This window comes from Haliotis rubra, unplaced genomic scaffold (genome assembly GCF_003918875.1).
Source record: "Haliotis rubra isolate DU_JTF1 unplaced genomic scaffold, ASM391887v1 Scf11, whole genome shotgun sequence".
Taxonomy (NCBI): Eukaryota; Metazoa; Mollusca; class Gastropoda; order Lepetellida; family Haliotidae; genus Haliotis; species Haliotis rubra.
In genome coordinates, this window is record NW_025765003.1 from 2,854,246 (window position 1) to 2,875,224 (window position 20,979).

The 20,979-nt window shown below is 41.2% G+C and overlaps 1 protein-coding gene and 1 long non-coding RNA gene across 2 annotated transcripts; one reads left to right on the plus strand and one right to left on the minus strand.

Annotated features, from left to right (window-relative positions):
* Positions 1-4,841: 4,841 nt before the first annotated feature.
* Positions 4,842-8,696, minus strand: LOC124284596. Its single transcript, XR_006900591.1, has 2 exons — positions 8,615-8,696; positions 4,842-5,260 (listed from the first exon to the last, which is right to left on the minus strand). It is a non-coding gene; the product is annotated as an uncharacterized LOC124284596 (long non-coding RNA).
* A 45-nt stretch (positions 8,697-8,741) lies between these two features.
* LOC124284588 lies at positions 8,742-19,871 on the plus strand. Its single transcript, XM_046720697.1, has 2 exons — positions 8,742-9,024; positions 17,789-19,871. Exons 1-2 carry the CDS (start codon positions 8,795-8,797, stop codon positions 18,960-18,962), a joined length of 1,404 nt encoding a protein of 467 aa, XP_046576653.1. The 5' UTR covers positions 8,742-8,794; the 3' UTR covers positions 18,963-19,871.
* Positions 19,872-20,979: the final 1,108 nt, after the last annotated feature.

A 20,979-nucleotide genomic window follows, 5' to 3' on the forward strand; every position in this document is an offset into this window, starting at 1 on the left:
GTATGACAAGCCGCGTTGAGATCCGGGTTGCAATCGACCTTCCGGAACCCATGCTTGTCCTGAGAAGTAACTAACGTTTAACAGGATAGGGTGGTCAGGATTGATGACGTTGCTGCGTAGATAGATGCTCATGATGTCAATCACTGGATTGTATGGTCTAAAATATACTATTTTCAAACCAATTCTATGTATCTAAAATATCAGCGTTGAATAACACTGGCTGAGTTTGGTTTTACGCCGCTTTTAGCAATATTCCAGCAACATCACGGCGGGGGACACCAGAAATGGGCTTCACACATTGTACCCATGTGGGGATTCGAACCCAGGTCTTCGGCGTGACGAGCCAACGCTTTAACCACTAGGCTACCCCACCGCCCCCGAATAACAAACAAGTATCCGACAAGACAAACTTCTCAGACAACACAGCTGGGGTAATGAGTGAGTGAGGGTTTTAACCCCCTTTGAATAGTACTTCGGTTGTGAACCGGGAGTGATGAAGGTTTTACTCGTTACGTAAGGTGTTTAAAAACCAAGGATCACAATTTGGTGAATCTTAGATTTGAGCCCATGGTCATCGAATCCTGTTACGTTTGAGGAACGCAGCTGTTTACAGTGAATAACGTATAAGACAAATGGCCATTTATTTCCCTGTCTCCGAATGCCATAGGCACTCAAGGGCACGTAGATCGCACGTGGTGCCATGTGACCAGATTCAGACAGATGGCACACGGGTATCACGTGGTGTGTCAAAAATATATCATCAAAACAAAGTTCTTACCAACAGATTCGTTTCAAAGTCGCCTTGACAACCATGACAGTCGGACTGAGGTGAGGCGGGGTTTAGAGTTGCGTTCAAGATTATTCCAATTACACAGCGAAACGGTTACATACGAGCGAGGAATAGTCAGTTTTCCAACGCAAGCTAAATGTTTAACGTGGAGTGAGTGAGTGAGTATAAATTAGTTTTACGTCGCTTTTTACAATATTACAGCAATATCATGGCCAGGGACACTAGAAATGGCCTTAACACTTTGTAACCATGTGGGGAATCGTACCAGGGTCTTCGGCGTGACAAGCAAACGCTTTAACCACTAGGCTACGCCACTGGCACTTTAACGTGGATGTCCCTTGGACACAGTTTACAGACTCCGAGACGATCTGCCTTGTTTTAGGCCTTGACAGAGCGAGGCTGGGAAACAACAAGTGTCATCTTTTAACATCACTTAGTACGATTCCCAAAATCCAACCATCGACCGTAGGCTCTCTATCCATTAAAACACGGAGCCGATCCATTGTAGACTAAACAAAAAAGTTAGGGATCATGAATTTGGGGGATTCTTTTTGAAGACCGAGCACACAATTTCACAAACAAATCCTCCCAATATTAACCCTCCAGCTTTCACAGTATACATCAGTAGGGACTACCAATACAAACCAAACGATCGCTTATAATCATAAGAACAGTCCAGGAAGCTTAAACACAAACAAGTGTTTATAACGATAGGGCAATCAGATAGTATCCAAACGAGGATTTAACGCAACCAATCGAGCATACACGGGGGTGTATAATAACAGGAGCAACCAATCGAACACAAACGGGGTTTATAACAGGAGCAATCAACTGAACACAAACGGGGTTTATAACAGTAGCGACCAATCGAACACAAACGGGGTGTATAATAACAGGAGCAACCAACTGAAATCAAACGGGGTTTATAACAGGAGCAACCAGTAGAACACAAACGGGGGTGTATAATGACAGGAGCAACCAACTGAACACAGACGGGGGTGTATAATAACAGGAGCAACCAATTGAACACAAACGGGGTTATACAGTTACAAGACCCAACCAACTGAACACAGACGGGGGTGTATAATAATAGGAGCAACCAATAGAACACAAACGGGGGTGTATAATAACAGTAGCAACCAGAACACAGACGGGGTAGCAACCAATAGAACACAAACGGGGGTGTATAATAACAGGAGCAACCAACTGAACACAGACGGGGGTGTATAATAACAGTAGCAACCAATTGAACACAAACGGGGTTATACAGTAACAAGACCAACCAATAGAACACAAACGGGGGTGTATAATAACAGGAGCAACCAACTGAACACAGACGGGGGTGTATAATAACAGTAGCAACCAATTGAACACAAACGGGGTTATACAGTAACAAGACCAACCAATAGAACACAAACGGGGGTGTATAATAACAGGAGCAACCAACTGAACACAGACGGGGGTGTATAATAACAGTAGCAACCAATTGAACACAAACGGGGATACAGTAACAAGACCCAACCAATTGAACACAGACGGGGGTGTATAATAACAGTAGCAACCAACTGAACACAAACGGGGGTGTATAATAACAGTAGCAACCAACTGAACACAAACGGGGTTATATAACAAGAGCAACCAACTGAAAACACAAACGGGTGTATAATAACAGTAGCAACCAATAGAACACAAACGGGGTGTATAATAACAGAAGCAACCAACTGAACACAGAGCGGGGTGTATAATAACAGGAGGAACTGGGGATTTATACAATACAACTAATTCGAACACACGGGGTGTATAATAACAGTAGCAACCAACTGAACACAAACGGGGGTGTATAATAACAGTAGCAACCAATAGAACACAAACGGGGGTGTATAATAACAGGAGCAACCAATTGAACACAGACGGGGATGTATAATAACAGTAGCAACCAATTGAACACAAACGGGGTTATACAGTAACAAGACCCAACCAACTGAACACAGACGGGGGTGTATAATAACAGTAGCAACCAATAGAACACAAACGGGGGTGTATAATAACAGGAGCAACCAACTGAACACAGACGGGGGTGTATAATAACAGTAGCAACCAATAGAACACAAACGGGGTTATATAATAACAGGACCAACCAATAGAACACAAACGGGGGTGTATAATAACAGGAGCAACCAACTGAACACAGACGGGGGTGTATAATAACAGTAGCAGCAACCAAACGGGGTTATAAGAACACAACCAACAAACGGGGGTGTATAATAACAGTAACCAACACAAATGTATAATAGAAATCAATAGAACAAAACGGGGTTATACATAACAGGAGCAACCAATAGAACACAAACGGGGGTGTATAATAACAGTAGCAACCAATAGAACACAAACGGGGGTGTATAATAACAGTAGCAACCAATAGAACACAAACGGGGGTGTATAATAACAGGAGCAACCAATAGAACACAAACGGGGGTGTATAATAACAGTAGCAACCAATCGAACACAAACGGGGGTATATAACAGTAGCAACCAATCGAACACAACCGGGGTTTATAATAACAGGAGCAACCAATCGAACACAAACGGGGGTGTATAATAACAGGAGCAGCCAACAGAACACAAACGGGGTTTTAAAATAACAGGACAACCAACAGAACACAAACGGGTTTTATTAATAACAGATAGAACAATAACCAATAGAACACATAGGACAACCGGGCACAACACAAACGATTGCTTTAACCAACAGACAGATCGCAAGCAATATCTGCCAACTATACGGGCAACCAACAGACTGTGGTGTATAATACGGGATGTGAGGGTTGTGAATCACCGGGGCCACCAACACACAACAAATGAAGCCTCATAGTCATATTGGCAAGCACCACAACGTAAATATATGCTGTGAATCATATCGACAGCTGACACAAAGCAAACGAGGTATTACAATATATAGTTGAAACAACTTCAAATAAATTACAAACAGGCGCGTTCAACAACCTAACAGCCTTCACTGCTGTGAGCCACACAGCGTCCCGTATATAAATCATATCAATGTGTTTAGATCTGCAGATGCTGCAGTTAGATAACAATATGAATACTAAGGGCCTGTTCGATTATTGCGAATATGGTTTTCGTTTTTGAAACTTGTTTCTCCTGTTATAAACGAGTGTCTAATTTCGGATACATGGTTTCAAAGTGAAACTAGTTTCCAGTTTTATAAACGAGTGGATGGTTTCACCATCCGTTTTCAAAATGGATACCAAAAACATGTCTCAGCTACTGTATATGTGGAACGAATTGGATGACAGCATGTGTTTTTCATTTTATCAGTGAATTCACAAATAATAAAGAGATGAGATGCTTATGGAGGTAAATATTTGCGTATATGTAATTATCCTGCTACAAGTAATTATATATATACAAGTTACATAAAATAGCCATATTCAATAGACTGGGGTTTTAAAAAATATTTTTCTAGTTCTCAGTTGATTTTTATCATTATTTTGGTTCCAAAAACTGCTGCTCTATTTTGCCACCAAGATCAGCTGAACCTGGCGCTTTCGTTTCCGCCATGTCTGTTGTGAGAGAACGCGAAACTGAAACTGCGAAACCTGCCTCGGTGATGGTTTCGAGGTTTCAGAACCCAGTATTAGGTTTCGACATAATCGAGTGCATGGTTTTCCCGAAACCAAAACCGGTTTAGCATAATCGAAAAGGCCCTAAAATATATTCTCTGTATCACGGGACCGTGGGGAAGCCTAGTGGTCAAAGGGTTTGTTCGTCACGCCGAAGACCGGGGTTCGATTCCCCCACATGGGTGCAATGTGTGAAGCCAATTTCTGATTCCCCCGTGATATTGTGGGGATATTGCTAAAAATAGCATAAAATTATACTCATTCCGTGAGATTCAAGAAGCAATTTGCATAATACGTCTCTGATAGTGCTGATATGTACTCATGGTATCAATCCCGTATTTGTCTCACCACACTCTCTACATAAGCAGTATTTATTGGTATCAGCAGTTTTGCAATAAACAAAAGCAGTATCTAATTAAAGCGCTGTTTATCTAATCAAAGCACGTCCCTCACTCGCAAGAGATGCAACGACCTCGCTGTATTCATGCTCGAGTCGTTTGACACGCATTGATGAAATTGACATTTATTTCTCTTCTCAGCGTCCTATCTATTCGCTGTAATGGATTGTTGCCGTCAATCCTCACCCACTGACAAGCTACGCTGGTTGGCATTAACGACGTGCTCTCGGGTTACGAGAAGGCTGGCGACGTATATGTAAAACATCAATAGCGAACAGGGAAAGCGACCTACTTCCTGGTTGGACGTATCCAATCAAAAGCCTTGGTTGTCTGATAGTGTACTATGATTGGTCCATCGATCTGAAGCCAAAGGAAGTGGGACATTTGCGCTCGTTCGTCTGCATGCATGCTTCGCTCTGATAAAAGCATACCTAAAGTAAAATAGATACAGGAAATAATGTTTTGAAAAAGCAGTGGCATTTTTGGAATGCACGAAAAGCAGAAACGCGGAAGTGTCAAATTAATACGACGTCTCTCGGCTGTTGATTTAGCAGCCCATGGCATCCGTTAGTCATTCTATTGCATGTTAACAAGAGCCAGCACGATACATGATCGATTATATAAACATGGCTTTATATAGGGGAAATGCTTGGCGTTAATCATAAGAATTGGAGTTCACGTTTTTGGGAAAATACCTAAAAGGGTTGCAACGTTGAAGGAACTTTTAATGGATAATTAGTGTTAATTCTTGTACAAACAAAATTAGTACATATGAAGGATGTAAACAAACTCAAATTGAACAGTGATAAATCTGAAGCGATCTTTTTTCGGAACCAAGCAGCAGCTCCAAAGGTGGACATACACACCATTAATGTCTCAGACACGGAAGTCCAGTTAGCAAACACTGTCAAAGATCTTGGTGTCCTGCTGGACCCAACGCTCTCCATGGAAGCTCAGATTAATAACATCTGCAAGATTTGCCACTGGAATCTCCGAATGATTGGGAATATTCGTCCCTTGAGAACCCTGGAAGCTGCTAATTCTCTAGTTAGATGTCCTCCTCGATACTGAGTAAACTCGACTACTGTAACAGCCTCTATGTAGGACTCCCTGATGTCCTCCTCGACTACTGTAACAGTCTCTATGTAGGACTCCCTGATGTCCTCCTCGACTACTGTAACAGCCTCTATGTAGGACTCCCTGATGTCCTCCTCGACTACTGTAACAGCCTCTATGTAGGACTCCCTGATGTCCTCCTCGACTACTGTAACAGCCTCTATGTAGGACTCCCTGATGTCCTCCTCGGCTACTGTAACAGCCTCTATGTAGGACTCCCTGATGTCCTCCTCGACTACTGTAACAGCCTCTATGTAGGACTCCCTGATGTCCTCCTCGACTACTGTAACAACCTCTATGTAGGACTCCCTGATGTCCTCCTCGACTACTGTAACAGCCTCTATGTAGGACTCCCTGATGTCCTCCTCGACTACTGTAACAGCCTCTATGTAGGACTCCCTGATGTCCTCCTCCTGTAACAGCCTCTATGTAGGACTCCCTGAGTCCTCCTACTGTAACAGGTGGGACTCCCTGATGTCCTCCTCGACTACTGTAACAGCCTCTATGTAGGACTCCCTGATGTCCTCCTCGACTACTGTAACAACCTCTATGTAGGACTACCCTGATGTCCTCCTCGACTACTGTAACAGCCTCTATGTAGGACTCCCTGATGTCCTCCTCGACTACTGTAACAGCCTCTATGTAGGACTCCCTGATGTCCTCCTCGACTACTGTAACAGCCTCTATGTAGGACTCCCTGATGTCCTCCTCGACTACTGTAACAGCCTCTATGTAGGACTCCCTGATGTCCTTCTCGACTACTGTAACAGCCTCTATGTAGGACTCCCTGATGTCCTCCTCGACAAACTTCAAAAGGTGCAAAATACGACAGCACGAATCATGACCTTCACCTCCAAGAAATCCCACATCACTCCTGTTCTTAGAAATGTCCACTGGCTTCTAATAAGAGCAAGGATCCATTTCAAAATTCTCTGTCTGACATATAAATCACTTCACGAGCAATCTACTTCATACATATCAGAGCTGATATCAGCCTATGCCCCAGCACGGGAACTAAGATCTCAACACCAGAACCTACTGACAGTGCCACAATGAAAACTCATGTTCTTTGGTCAGAGATCTTTGAACAATATGAGCCCTACATGTGGAACTTTCTTCCCCAAGACCTTAAACTTTCTCCAACGTTTGAGTCATTCAAAGCGAGTCTTAAACCTATCTTTTCAGTTCTACGAATCATAATAACTTTGTCATCATCCCTTCCTATGTACTTTTTAATTGTAGCATACTGCAAGCGTGGAAATGGGCGCATTATAAATGTGCACTATTATTATTATTATTTTGGTTGTTTTTATGTTAATTTTGTTTGTATTTTTTTGGAGGGAAGGATTTGATTTTTCTTTGATTTTTTGCTTGTTTTTTGTTTGTTTATATAATTAAGATTAAGATAAAAATGACGCAGAGAGGATTCGGGTTATCCTGACACAGTCAGGCTGGTAAGGCTCATCATCAGCTCAGGGCCCTTGCCCCCTCTACACGCAGCCCAGACAGCGAATGGGACTTCTCACAGTAAACGCTGCCTAGTCGAACCTACCAAGAACTTTCCGGCGAATATGTAGATTCCTCAACACTGCAGCCTTCTGCATTACCCAGAGTGTCAGAAAATCTGTGCCCCCGGTTGTGAACCCGTGCACTCTCCTGATCTGCATGCGCCAAGAGATCAGGAGGTACCAAACCAAGGGCACCGAGGACAATGGGGAGTCTGACGACAGTGTACTTGGAATGCAAGTGAGACATTTCAAAGGCGAGGTCCGCGTATTTATTATGCTTTTCCTGAATCTTGCCAATCACGTTGCTGTCTAAAGGGACAGAAAAATCAATAATAAAAATGAATTCATTGCCTTTATCAAAATGAACAAGATCAGGTTTTTTGGCAGGAATTCTTCTAAGGCTGTATATGGGCCTATTCCACAGAAGTTTGAAAGCATCAATTTATTATTAAGAGTTTCTGCCTTTGCAAATTTTCGATGTTTTTTTGCACATTCTAGAATCGAAACGGGCAAATATGTCAACATAAAGATTGAAGAGTGTGTTTTCCTTTGAAAAAAGCATGTTTTATTTCAATATGCTCATTTTCTAATTGAAAGCCATTTCGACATCACACCTGGACAAAACGTCGGTTCTAGTGTTAACATGTTCTTGTATGCATCAGGAGGTAGAAAGGCAGCTAATGTGAGTTACAAACACTTGGTATACATTCATTGTGGTTGTGGAAAAGCTTCTCAACATAACTAAATCTCTATAAAACCAAACCGTAGCAGCACAGCGGTACATTGTTGATAATGTCATATCGTGATGTGTATAATGATATTAATGATAACAATGGTACAGTAATAATGAAAATAATAATCACATTTTTTATGATTTATCATCGTGATATTTTATATCACCAAAATTTGTTTAAAAAATATTTATAACTACTGAATACTAGTCACATATTTACCCACCATCCCCTATATTTAATGAACAAAGTAACTTGCTGATTGTTCCCTACTTTAAATAGCATCCGGATCCTGCATGTCGCGTTTACGTCATGAATGTTTAGGGGGTTTATATCTCATGGGCACGCTTCCTTCTTTACAGTGTGGTAAAACACTGATATACTAATAATGAAAACACGAAGCCACGCAAAACAGCTCATCAAAACTTACCTGGGATTTCCATTTCATTCGCTTCCGCAGACCAGAAAGCCCCGGCAATGTTTGACAGCCGTGTTGGAGCGCTTCTGAAAAGGGGATTCCTCTTTCTCTATTAATAGCAACTACTTCCTGGTTGGCGCGGATTTGTCTCATTTGACAGTTGACTCTCTGGGCGATAGCGCGTGCCAACAGATGGTGGGCCAATCCACGTGGGTCCACACAACGGCTGACAACGTCCTCATGCACATGTTCACGGACGGCTGTTTGTTATGTATTTCTCTAACCATCAACGTGTGTACGCTCTCTTTCTTCGGTTGTGGACGACTCGTGGAGTTTATTAGCAACAAACATGGTGCCAAAGCTACTCTGCTTACTAAATTAGCCGACCTACAGAGAAGCAAGCCCTGGCTTTTGGGGAAAACGTAAGTAATCTGGATTATCGTATCAGATGTAGATGTATGTATGTATGTATATGTATATATTATAGATGTAGAAATGTACATATGTGTGTGCATGTACGTGTTGAGATCTCTCTCTCTCTCACTAACTCTCTCTCTCTCTCTCTCTCTCTCTCTCTCTCGATCTGCTCCTCTCGCTCTCTCTCTCTCTCTCTCTCTCTCTCTCTCTCTCTCTCTCTCTCTCTCTCTCTCTCTCTCTCTCTCTCTCTCTCTCTCTCTCGATCTGCTCCTCGATCTCTCTCTCTCTCTCTCTCTCTCTCTCTCTCTCTCTCTCTCTCTCGATCTGCTCCTCTCTCTCTCTCTCTCTCTCTCTCTCTCTCGATCTGCTCCTCTCTCTCTCTCTCTCTCTCTCTCTGCTCCTCTCTCTCTCTCTCTCTCTCTCTCTCTCTCGATCTGCTCCTCTCTCTCTCTCTCTCGATCTGCTCCTCTCTCTCTCTCTCTCTCTCTCTCTCTCTCTCTCTCTCTCTCTCTCTCTCTCTCTCTCTCGATCTGCTCCTCTCTCTCTCTCTCTCTCTCTCTCTCTCTCTCTGCTCCTCTCCTCTCTCTCTCTCTCTCTCTCTCTCTCTCTCTCTCTCTCTCTCTCTCTCTCTCTCTCTCTCTCTCTCTCTCTCTCTCTCTCTCTCTCTCTCTCTCTCTCTCTCTCTCTCTCCCGATCTGCTCCTCTCGCTCTCTCTCTCAAGCTAGGAAACAAGGAACCATGTGTGTAGCAATGCCATTATCAATATTTAGAATATTATGGAAACTGTGACGTTGTGAACTTATCACTCTACTTATGACTGCCAATACATCAACGATGTAATGAACAAGAACTCCTTAAAGGCAACTTCCCCCTGAAAAGTAATTCACTAGACCTGCACACAACTCTTCGGCAACGAATACAAATTTACATAATGATTCCTAGACTATATAAATCCTAATACGTTCTACCTATAAACCGCCTCTGTATAGGTATCGTTGCCCTTATCTAGGCATGCCTGTCACAGGGATCGAATCACCATGCATAATTCAGACTAGACTAACGCTGTGTCTCGGAATATATGTAATTTTGATGGTAGCCCATTTACGTTAACAAGAAACCCGAGTTGGGAGATTCAGAACCTGTGGAAATCTCGACGCTTCATTTAGGGCCTATAGTAGGTTTGCAGTGAAAACGTACCGATGAATTTCACTTTAAACAAAAACGTAAATCAAATAAAGTGAAATTAGAAGTGCGAATCCTCATGATTTTACCTCATGAATCTCAGAATTTTATTCAACTTAGGATATACGTTGTTTAACAAACGATCATAGTTTCAAATCGCTATTATTGGTTTGTATTACAAGGGGGTATGCACATTAAATGAAACACCGAGAACAAGTAGGGTTGGTCTACAAACCAATAATAGCGATTTGAATCTATGATCGTCTGTTATACAACTTTTATCCTAAGTTGAATAAAATTCTGAAATTTAAATGTTTAATTGGCAAGGTAAAATTATGAGGATTCGCAATCTTAATTTCACTTTATTTGATTTACTTTTTTGTTTAAAGTGAAATTTATCGGTACGTTTTCACTGCAAGCAGACTATAATCATTGCAGTGAGGGCTTGGTACTAGGGGTTCGGGGCTGAAACAGACGAGGCTTCTACATGCAGAGCAGTTTGTAAATATACATAGGCATGTAACCTATATGTACGGGTTAGTACGTGTTTCAGTTCTATATTACACGGAGTCAGGAGAAACAAGCGTAGAAAACGGTTTGTCATTCAGCGTGATATTGCAAAGGCCTGTGGTCCTAACACTTTAAGCAGGATGAATGCGCTTTTGATTGCACAGTGACTTTATGGATTTCATGCCACCCTTTCACCGAACCAATGAGTATTTGATGGGGTTGGGAGTGGGACAATGACCGTGGTGACATCATCCCAGTTGCACGTACAGTATTCTTGTGCAGTGAGTTTAGTTTTAGCAGTATTCCAGCAATATCACGACTGGGGACACCAGAAATTGGCTTCACACATACCCTGTACCCATGTGGGGAATCGAACTCGGGCATTTGGCGCTACGGGCGAACGCCTTAACCTCTAGGCAACCCCACTCCCTCCTTGTACACAGATAGGACGATGCTATCATTCTGCCCTATGACATATACATATTTATACATGCATATTCTCAGATAACACTTCGTTTACCTTCTTCCTGGTTCACGTGTACTTGATAATTTGTGAGCAGTAATTAGATCCTTATCTAGAACGTCACAAAATCGATTTGTGCGATGATCACAAGAACACCGTGATTGCGTTGACCTTTGCAGATACAAACATAGATGCATCGGAAATGCATTATTATATCTTTCCGGGGAGTGAGTATGGCTTTACGCCGCCTCTATCAGTATCCCTGCAATGTCACAGCGGGGGCACTTTATGCCGGGTTCCCATGTTTTAAACCATGTTGGGAATCGAACCCGGGATTGGTACCATGAGTAAATATCAGCCCTATCAGAGACGTATTATGCAAATCGTTTCTTGATTCTCATGGGACGAGTATAGTTTTTTTTCTACTTTAAGCAATATCCCCACAATATCAAGGTGGGGGACACCAGAAATGGAATCGAACCCGGGTCTTCGGCGTGACGAGCGGACGCTTTAACCATGAGGCTACCCTCCACCCCTTTTAGTATATTATCGTAATCATTGATATTTTTGGGCTTTTTAATCATTTTATTTCCAAATTGTATCAAACCCAATCTTCTGCAAGCCGAACCGACCGTTTAACTACAGGGCCACATAACAGTCCCCTGAAATCATATCCCATTCGACGTGACTTATTAACAGGACTGATTAATGTTTGGTATCACCAGGCGAGTGTGATCTCTACGTGTTATCACTGTGAATGCGATAATTGATCCTGCGTGCCACGGTTATAGACGAGCGAACGACACATGCTTCACTCTGTATATAAGGTCAATAGATTTAACCTCCGAGTTTAACCTTTCACAGATGTCCGTCCTGAGTAACGAGTTCCTAGAATATCATGTTTCCTTAATACGATGTCCGGTCTAACGAGGGCTCACTGTTTGAACAAAATTCAGTTTCTTTGAAATGAGGTGTAGACATTTAATATTCTTTAATATATCCTAAAGGAATAACACTACATCATTCTGTATGTTTTCTTATCAAAATTGGATTTTACATCAATACCTCTAATTAGTAATAGCACTGAATCGAAATCGTGACATCAGTAAATGAAAAGTTTTTAATGATGCCACAGTATTGATGATGGGCAGTCGTATATATATGGCTGTTTGTTTAAATGGATCCATTTATGTAAATCGATAAAATCCAATATTTAACCACACACTTTTTTGCCAAACAAATAATTTTCTTAAGCCAATATTGACATATTTAAGTAATATTGTGAAAGAATAATATCTGCGAATACGGAATATTTAGTGAAATGGAGTCTTATTTTCCACAAGGTTATCTGTCCCGGTGTCAGAGTGATCGCAAAATGACATCGATCTCCCACCGTTCAATGTTTCCAATATCACCGACCCACTGGCCTACATTGTACACTTGTTCGGGCAGCCACGTGACGCGGCACTGCCGTGTTCGTCCAATCTCTTAGAGGACTGGGGCGACTGGCATTTACTTGTTGGAGACAGACGACGGCAAGTGTGGAGTGTATGACATTCTATATTGATCCCTCTGTCTGATCCGCGCTCGCAGCACTTCCTGTTCTACACCGAGTGACTGACACATGTGTTCATTACTGTGAAATGGGCCTTCATCATGTGTGTTCTTCACTGTTAAACGAGCCATGCTTTCGTCATGAATGTGGTTCACTGCTTGACGGGCCATACTTTCATCATGTGTGGTCTACACTGTTAGACGAGCCATGATTTCATCATGTGTGTTCTACACTGTTAAACGAGCCATGCTTTCATCATGTGATTTCATCATGTGTGTTCTACACTGTTAAACGGGCCATGATTTCATCATGTGTGTTTTCTACACTGTTAAACGGGCCATGATTTCATCATGTGTGTGTGTTCTACGCTTTAAACTACACTGTTAAACGAGCCATGATTTCATCATGTGTGTTCTACACTGTTAAACGAGCCATGCTTTCATCATGTGTGTTCTACACTGTTAGACGAGCCATGATTTCACGATGTGTGTTCTACACTGTTAGACGAGCCATGCTTTCATCATGTGTGTTCTTTACTGTTAGACGAGCCATGATTTCTACTCTCTTAGATGAACCATGCTTTCATCATGTGTGTTTGGTGCATAACTCGCTTCGATAGTATCAGTAAGTTTGACTGAACACGACCAGAATGTACGGCTACATAAAAAGCATTGCAACTAAGTTTCGTTGGGAAGGGTGGCTATCCTATAAGTGCGATAACCTGGAACCTTATTTCATTTGAGGTTCTTGGAAGAGCAGACTCGTTCGCATGTGTGATTTTAAATACAGTGACCCGAGAAGATCCGGGTCAGAATTGATCTTCAGTAATCCGTGCTTGTCGTGAGAGGCGACTAACGACATTGGGTGGTCAGGCTCGCTGACTTGGCTGACAAATGTCATCGTATCCCAATTACGTAGATCGATTCTCATGATGTTGCCAACTGGATTGTCTGATCCAGACTCGATTATTTACAGACCGCTGTCATAAAGCTGGAACATTGCTGAGTGCGGCGTTAAACAACAAACCAACCAAACATCTTACTGTCACTCCTATAAAATGCCAGGCATTGAGAAAAGACTACGTCTGCGTGTGTGCGTGCGTGCGTGTGTGTGTGTGTCAGTGCGTGTGTGTAAAAACTATTTTAAAATGGACTTTCACTTTGTGTGGTTCAGTGGAGTTTGAACCTTAGATATCCGTAATCAGCAATATGCCTGTGACAATTACAAGAGTACGTCATCATTAATCATTCGGCAAATTATTTAGGGGATATAAATAAAGGTATCTTAAATAGATACTTGTGTAAATTGATAGACTGCTGAAAATCTTGTTTGTCCTTGTTATCGTCGGATCAAATCTATAGTTTGGTTGTATTTTTCTTCGTTTTGTTCACTAGGATGTATCTACCCGAAGCTGCCAAACTCTCCTCTCTTTCTGATGCATAAACAAACCTGAGTTTCTAAAGTGTCTACACGATCAGAAACAACGCCTTTGTATTTATTCGTGAAAGGGAATTCCCTTGAAAGACGTCAGTGTTTACGTCTTTTCAAGAATACATGAACGTCAACCCCATGGTTTTGTGGCAAGCCTCTTATCTAACGAAAACTCTGATACCTTGTCAAGTTCACATACAAATTTTGAAAAACACCAGTCTCAAACTCTATTATTTAAAGTGAACAGGCGTTTAATCTGCGTAAGATGCTCCCAATAGAGTTTCTACAAAATTCTTGTTTTAATATAATTAAATTCAAGATTTCAAATTTAATTTGTGTTCCCCTACACGGTATCGTGAACTATCTGGTTGATTCCCATCCCGGAGGACGCATGTTCGTCAGTTTAAAAGTGAAAGAACATCCAGGTTTGGTTTTATATTTAAGCCCAGTGGATTAAAACGCTGTTGGGCTACACTTGACAAGTCTCGTTGCGTACTCATTTGATCAGTTTGTATAGCTATATGCGTATAGACACTATCATCACCATTAATATTATTACTTTTCAGTTAGAAATAAATTTGAATAATCACAAAAATGTTTGAGTTTGAGTATGTCTTTGTAAACTTTAATACCTTTGTGTCGAAATTAAAAGTATCTAGATATATTTCACGCTGTACGAGCTTCGACACAACCGAAACATTATGCTTGAGTGAGTATACATTTACGCCGCACTCAGCAATATTCCAGCTATATGGCGTCAGTCAGTAAATAATCGAGTCTGGACCAGACAATCCAGTGATCAACATCATGAGCATCGTTCTACGTAATTGGGATATGATGACATGAGTCTACCAAGTCAGCGAGCCTGACCACCCGGTGCCATTAGTCGCCTATTACAAGCATGGGTTACTGAAGACCAATTCTAACCCGAAATATTATGAAGATTTCACTTTGAGACAGCTTTAACTTCGATTCGAGAGATCAAAGTTCGACTGTGTATAACGTATATATACGGCTAGCTCCACGTTACTTGAACCCACAGTAGATATATTATCGCGCTCACATTATGGAAACAGGATCCGCAGTACAATGATTCTCGTTATTTGAAGTGCGTAAATGGCTTATACCGGACACCGCTTTTAAAGGTGCGTTTGTAAGACACCGATATGCAGAAACAGGATTTCCCTTGAAATGTTTATTTCGTTATGCGTATCAACTTAAGGACTGTCGTACTTAGATTGGTAACAGAATCCTGGTGCGTGGTTGTTGTCGCTCATGACGCACAGGTGTGTGACTGTGAGCACGATAACAGCAACAGGACCGTGTAATTGTTAAGCGTATACGGATGTGACGCTGTTTTCCTATGCTATTATGTAACAAATTCCTTTTGGGATTGATGGAATTTCCTTTCTATTCATTTGTGTTAAAATACTCAAGTAGCACAAAGTTCACATGGTACCTTGTTCCTTACACTGAGGCTATTTTCAGTGTCAAAATAATGATGTTAAATATTTATAATTCAATTCGAATTTTATTTTATTTTGGGTTTGACATAATTTAAATTTCCGCCCAACTGAATGACAATCATGTAATCGTCTGTCGACGCTTGTTTTTCGACATTGATTTTCATCTCATTTTTCATGGGATCTTCAATATGGCCAAAACAGCAGCCATATTGAAAAACTACTTAACGACACCACTTATTCATTGTATTTCAACATTGAATGAAATTTGGTATATGTTATCTGTATGTTGTGGCTTTAAAAACTGCAAGTAGGTACTGTATCTAAAATTGTAACGTGGATTTGACCTTTGTGTTTTGACTAACCGGAAGTATAAATGACTTATGACTTCCAGAGTAAAAATGAATAATCACTTAGTTGTTCCCACCAGTGACGACACCTGACCTTGTTCAAGATTTTTTTAATCCGATTCTGTGGCAACCATATTGAAAAACATATATTTTTAGCCGATCTCTCAAATTGCATTATTTGGCTTAGAAAACAATCTGTCTAACCCGAATGAAGGAAATGACATTTTGCATTATGTTTCTTATCATGATAACAGGCGCTCTGGTATTGTAATCAACGGACCATTGTGAATTCTGTTCGACGAAAAAGAAATATATAATTTATATAGAAACACTATATATATTATCTTTCCTAATTCTGAGAGAAGCATGGCATTATTCGTTCTTTTTTAATAATTTTATCTGCGTAAAAGAAGGGATTATCCAAAATGTGAAACAAACTGTGAAACATTGCGATATTGACCATTGATATTGGAATAATGTTTAGTTCAGTTTGATTTCAATGTCATAATACGCGAGGTTCCTCATTCACACATACCATACAAACTGACAGCTCAACACAAAACAATATACAATCAACCAAATTCAATACAATACAACTTTCACCGCCTGTGCATACCACTCTGTTGGCGAATTTCTTAGGTGTATTCGAGCAATGATCACATCGCGACATGTCGAACCAAGCTACAGCTCAGCAGATTTAAATAACTTACTTCCAGAGGTTGTCTTAACTGACTTACTCATCAATTAACAAGGCAGTAGGCCTTTGGACGTACAAAGAACAATCATTTACCATCACCCACCAGTTATCTCCCCCGTGGACATTTTCAAAATCGTAAATTTTTGTAAAGTTCATATTTCCAAAATTGTGAATGTCGTGTAAACCTCATCTTTACAAAATTGTAAATCTTATGTTACAAGCTTGTAAATGTGGACGTTTTTCCAGTGCATAGTGTTTCAGACGTCAGTGTTTAGCAGAAATATTTCAATGTCACTGCTTACATTCTAAACTGCTCTATTTTCGTAAAAAGACGTATCGAGTAACGTTTGAAGCCACGTTTTTCTTTCAAGCTGAAAAGCTGGTTTGAATACTTACAATCACCAAATGTTGGTTCAAAGCTGCCATAATGCCCCAATGATGTAACTTAAATGTAATTGAAAATGACTATCACTTCTTACTTATATGGCCAGCCTACATTGAATTAAGACGTAAATATCTTTGGTTGCAATTCTATATTTTCCCCAATATACTAAAATTTAATTCGTTGTTATCATCCAAAAATGTAGACATTTCCTTGATACTGCTAAATATTTGTTTTATGCCTTCAAAAAGGAAATCAATTTTGTCATATTAAGACATGTATATGCTGTACATGCTTTCATTGTTATCATTATATTTCATGTCTGCACCGATGAGGAGTTTTTTGTACTCATAGGCCCGTGGCCTCACAGTATTGGAAATAAAGGAATTGATTTGATTTGATGTACCAACTGACTATGCCCATGATGTTTGTGGCATTGTCTAACAACCCGTGAAGATCCGGGTTAGAACTGATCTTCAGTAACCCATGCTTGTCGTAAGAGGCGACTAACGGGGTCGGGTGTTCAGGCCTGTACGTCATCGTATCCGAGTTACATAGATCGGTGCTCATGATGTTGATCACTGGATTGACTGGTCCAGACTGGATTATTTACAAAACGCCGCCATACAGTTGGAATATTGCTGAGTGCGCCGTTAAACAACCAACCCACCAACATTGTCTAACATTAACTTATATACGACAGGTTTATTGCATTATTTTTTTTCATATTTTCCAGGATAACGGAGCTACTGGTGACGTGCCTCCTCATCACGCTGGCTGCTATCGCTCTGTCAACTACATCCGTGTCAAATTTACCATTTACCGGAAACCAGTCGGCTCCCCTGGACCCGATTACCCAGACAGTCATGTCTGTAAATGTGGGTCGCTACATCTACATGACTGTCCAAGACTGCTTTTTGCATCAGCATTTGGATCGTTTTAAAACAGATCTGATTCACCACATAGTTACAACGGTCTCATACGGTACATTCCTGGCATACAGGCAAAATATATTTCTCAGTGTTGCTTGTTTGTTGATGGAGCTCAACGTCATCCCCATAGAAACCGGCCGGTTTATGCGGGACTTGGGTGTCCAGAAATCCTCTGCCCTTTACAGAAGAACTGGAATAATCAGCTGTGCTGTTACCATGGCTTCAAGGGGTGTTATTCCTGTTGTGTGTCTAGCCATAGCTTTAAAACATGACTCCCCGCTGAAGATGGAATTTCCTCCAATGATTTTGTTTTTCATGTGCATCGTGTTCTTCTGTGTTCTTAATTTCTGGATGATTTTGCAAACTGTGAGCCGTGTCATTAAATATTCCCCATGTGGAACGGGCGATATCACCGAACAGAGCTCGAACTATCACGTGACAAATCCGATGGAGCCCCAGTCACGTGACATAGCACTTCCGGGGACACAGGGAAGGCGACAGTGTGTGACGTTTTCTAACTTTAACTATGGGTATCTGAAATCTTACGATAACAGGAACATTTGTAATAACGAAAACGGTAAGAATAACCATTGCAGCAAAAATGTTTCAAAACCCATACTTGTGTACAAAGACCCGCGTTTACCCTCGACGCATATGGGACCAGAAACTGATGACGTTTCCAACAATTCTGTTGACGTTGTTCACAATAATTTCAGCACAAGGGTACATTTACAGGACGAAACGAGCCGACCAGGCTCTGCTATGACGGATTTATCAACAGTCAACTCCCCTGTATCTAGAGGGAGTTTGCAAAGCAGTAGCTTGAGCACAAGCTGTTGCTCCGCATCCACCCGCATCCAGAACGCGATGCCACATCATCAGCATCTCCCGGAGATGCCACTCTCAACAAACCGTACAATCTCAGCGTTCTCGGAAACAGCCGAACCTTCTTTCAATGCCTTAGGCGATACTGGGTAGCATTGTAATTAGCACATGTTCCTTACAATGTGGAATCTCGTTCATCCTGTGTTTAGAAAATTTTGAAGGTCATCAAGGGAGAAGGAAGGAGATGTGTGCGTGAATGCGTGCGTGCGTGCGTGTATCAATTAGAACATCGTATGAAAATACCCCACCGTCATTCTCATCCTCGACCCCGCAACCAAGGGAATATTTGAAGGCTCCGTCAAGAACATTCCTCGTCATCATTTCTGAGTTCTCCATAATCAGATGTAAATTAGAAAACTGACTTTACAGACAATACTTCAGATTGAATTTGTTGAAAGTATTAGAATATCCCTTTTTAACAATGTCACAGATGTAACCACTTGTCCTTGTCCGATTTGTCACAACAAGAGGTGCTCACACTCTTTACCAGGTTACTGTGAATGCAATAACCCGGATGCCGATCAAGAAGGTGTTCACAAAACTAGGACTGATCTCTGAAACGAAGAATGTAAAGCTGTGTGCATGCGTGCTGAAGTACGTGGACGTGTGTGTGATGTGGCACACGTGTGTGCATTCGTTAACGTGTCCGTGTCTGTCTGTCTGCTTTTGTTTGTTTTTTTAGCCCGCCAATCTAAGTAAACGTAGACTCAGTATTATTCGTTACACTGCTACACTGTGTCTAACAAAACCTAGTGGAAGGTCGAGTCAGCTAACCTTTTGGGCTGACCAATCAGAACACAGCTTACCAAATCGCGAAAGTTAACATTCGCACATACCGTTTGAACCTTTACCTAAAAAACTCGAACTATTCCGAATGTTGTTTTCCGCACGATCACTTCCGAGTGATACACGCAATGAGTAAACAGTCGCTGAAAATAGCGTTTTTTGTCAATATTCAAGGATGTCATCTTGCGAAAATATAAGTAAATAGTAACCATGTCATTAGAAACCCATAAGCGTATATAGAGCAGGTCAAATATCTGTGTTTTATGCGGATTTTCGTTTGTTGATAGATCAGTGTCAGCGACCAGGGAAGAGAAAATCCAAAAACCGTTTTGCAAGTCCCGCCGAACCCTTACAAGTAGTCGTTGTCTGATTGGTTAAATCCGCTCGGCCGTCTCGCGTTTGATTGGACGGTCATAGGTCGCTCAAAGGTCAGCTGACGCGACCTTCTACAAGGTTTTGTTAGACTCAGTATAGTAGTGTAACGAATAATACTGAGCCTAAGTTTACTTAGACTGTTTAGCCCGCCATCGACTTAAGCAAAAATGTGATTCACAACAGCGAGGTAATCGCTCAACCAAAGACTGATGTAGGACGATAACTGTGCAACGGTGCTCATACTGAATGTTCACAATTGTCATATTATTGAATCTATTTTTATTTTTTTCCATTTTCCAGTAAATGTATCCATTATGTCGGTATGTATGAACTGTTCCTTTATTTTCATAATCACGTTGTGTATATATTGGGATAACAGGTTAACCAGAATATATTGAAAATCAATGTCACAGGCAAATAGATCTTGAAAAGAACTCGTATCAGTCACACTCTTTGTTTAGGGTCACTGTTAAGCTATTTCGTGTATTTGAGCGAGTTCAATATGAAATATTTAATGAACATCGTCAAAGTTGCATCAGTGAGTGAGTGAGTTTAGTTTTACGTCGCTTTTAGCAATATTCCAGCAATATCACACGGCAGGGGACACCAGAAATGGGCTTCACATATTGGTTCGTTGAATAGCATCTGAATGTTTGACTAGTGGACCGACGAGAATGGTTTAGCTCATTCTAGTTTACCGTTAAGTAGCGTTGATATTGTAACTGTACTATAAAGTCAAGGCTGTTCCCAGAACATCAGGGTAGCCTGGTGGTTAAAAGCGTTCGCTCTTGAACGAAGACCCGTTCGATTTCCCACATGGGAAATAATGCTGGAATATTGCTAAAAGCGGCGTAAAACTAAACTCATTCACTCACTCACCCAGAACACCAACTCGGGACATATTTCGTCCCTGGTACACACCACGCAGTATTATGATTCAATGGTTACA

Bases quoted from the DNA above. Each gene is read 5' to 3' on its own strand.
- LOC124284588 (XM_046720697.1), top strand. From the start codon at position 8,795: ATGGTGGGCCAATCCACGTGGGTCCACACAACGGCTGACAACGTCCTC. The intron at 9,025-17,788 runs GTAAGTAATCTG...CATATTTTCCAG, and splicing joins CCCTGGCTTTTGGGGAAAAC to GATAACGGAGCTACTGGTGA.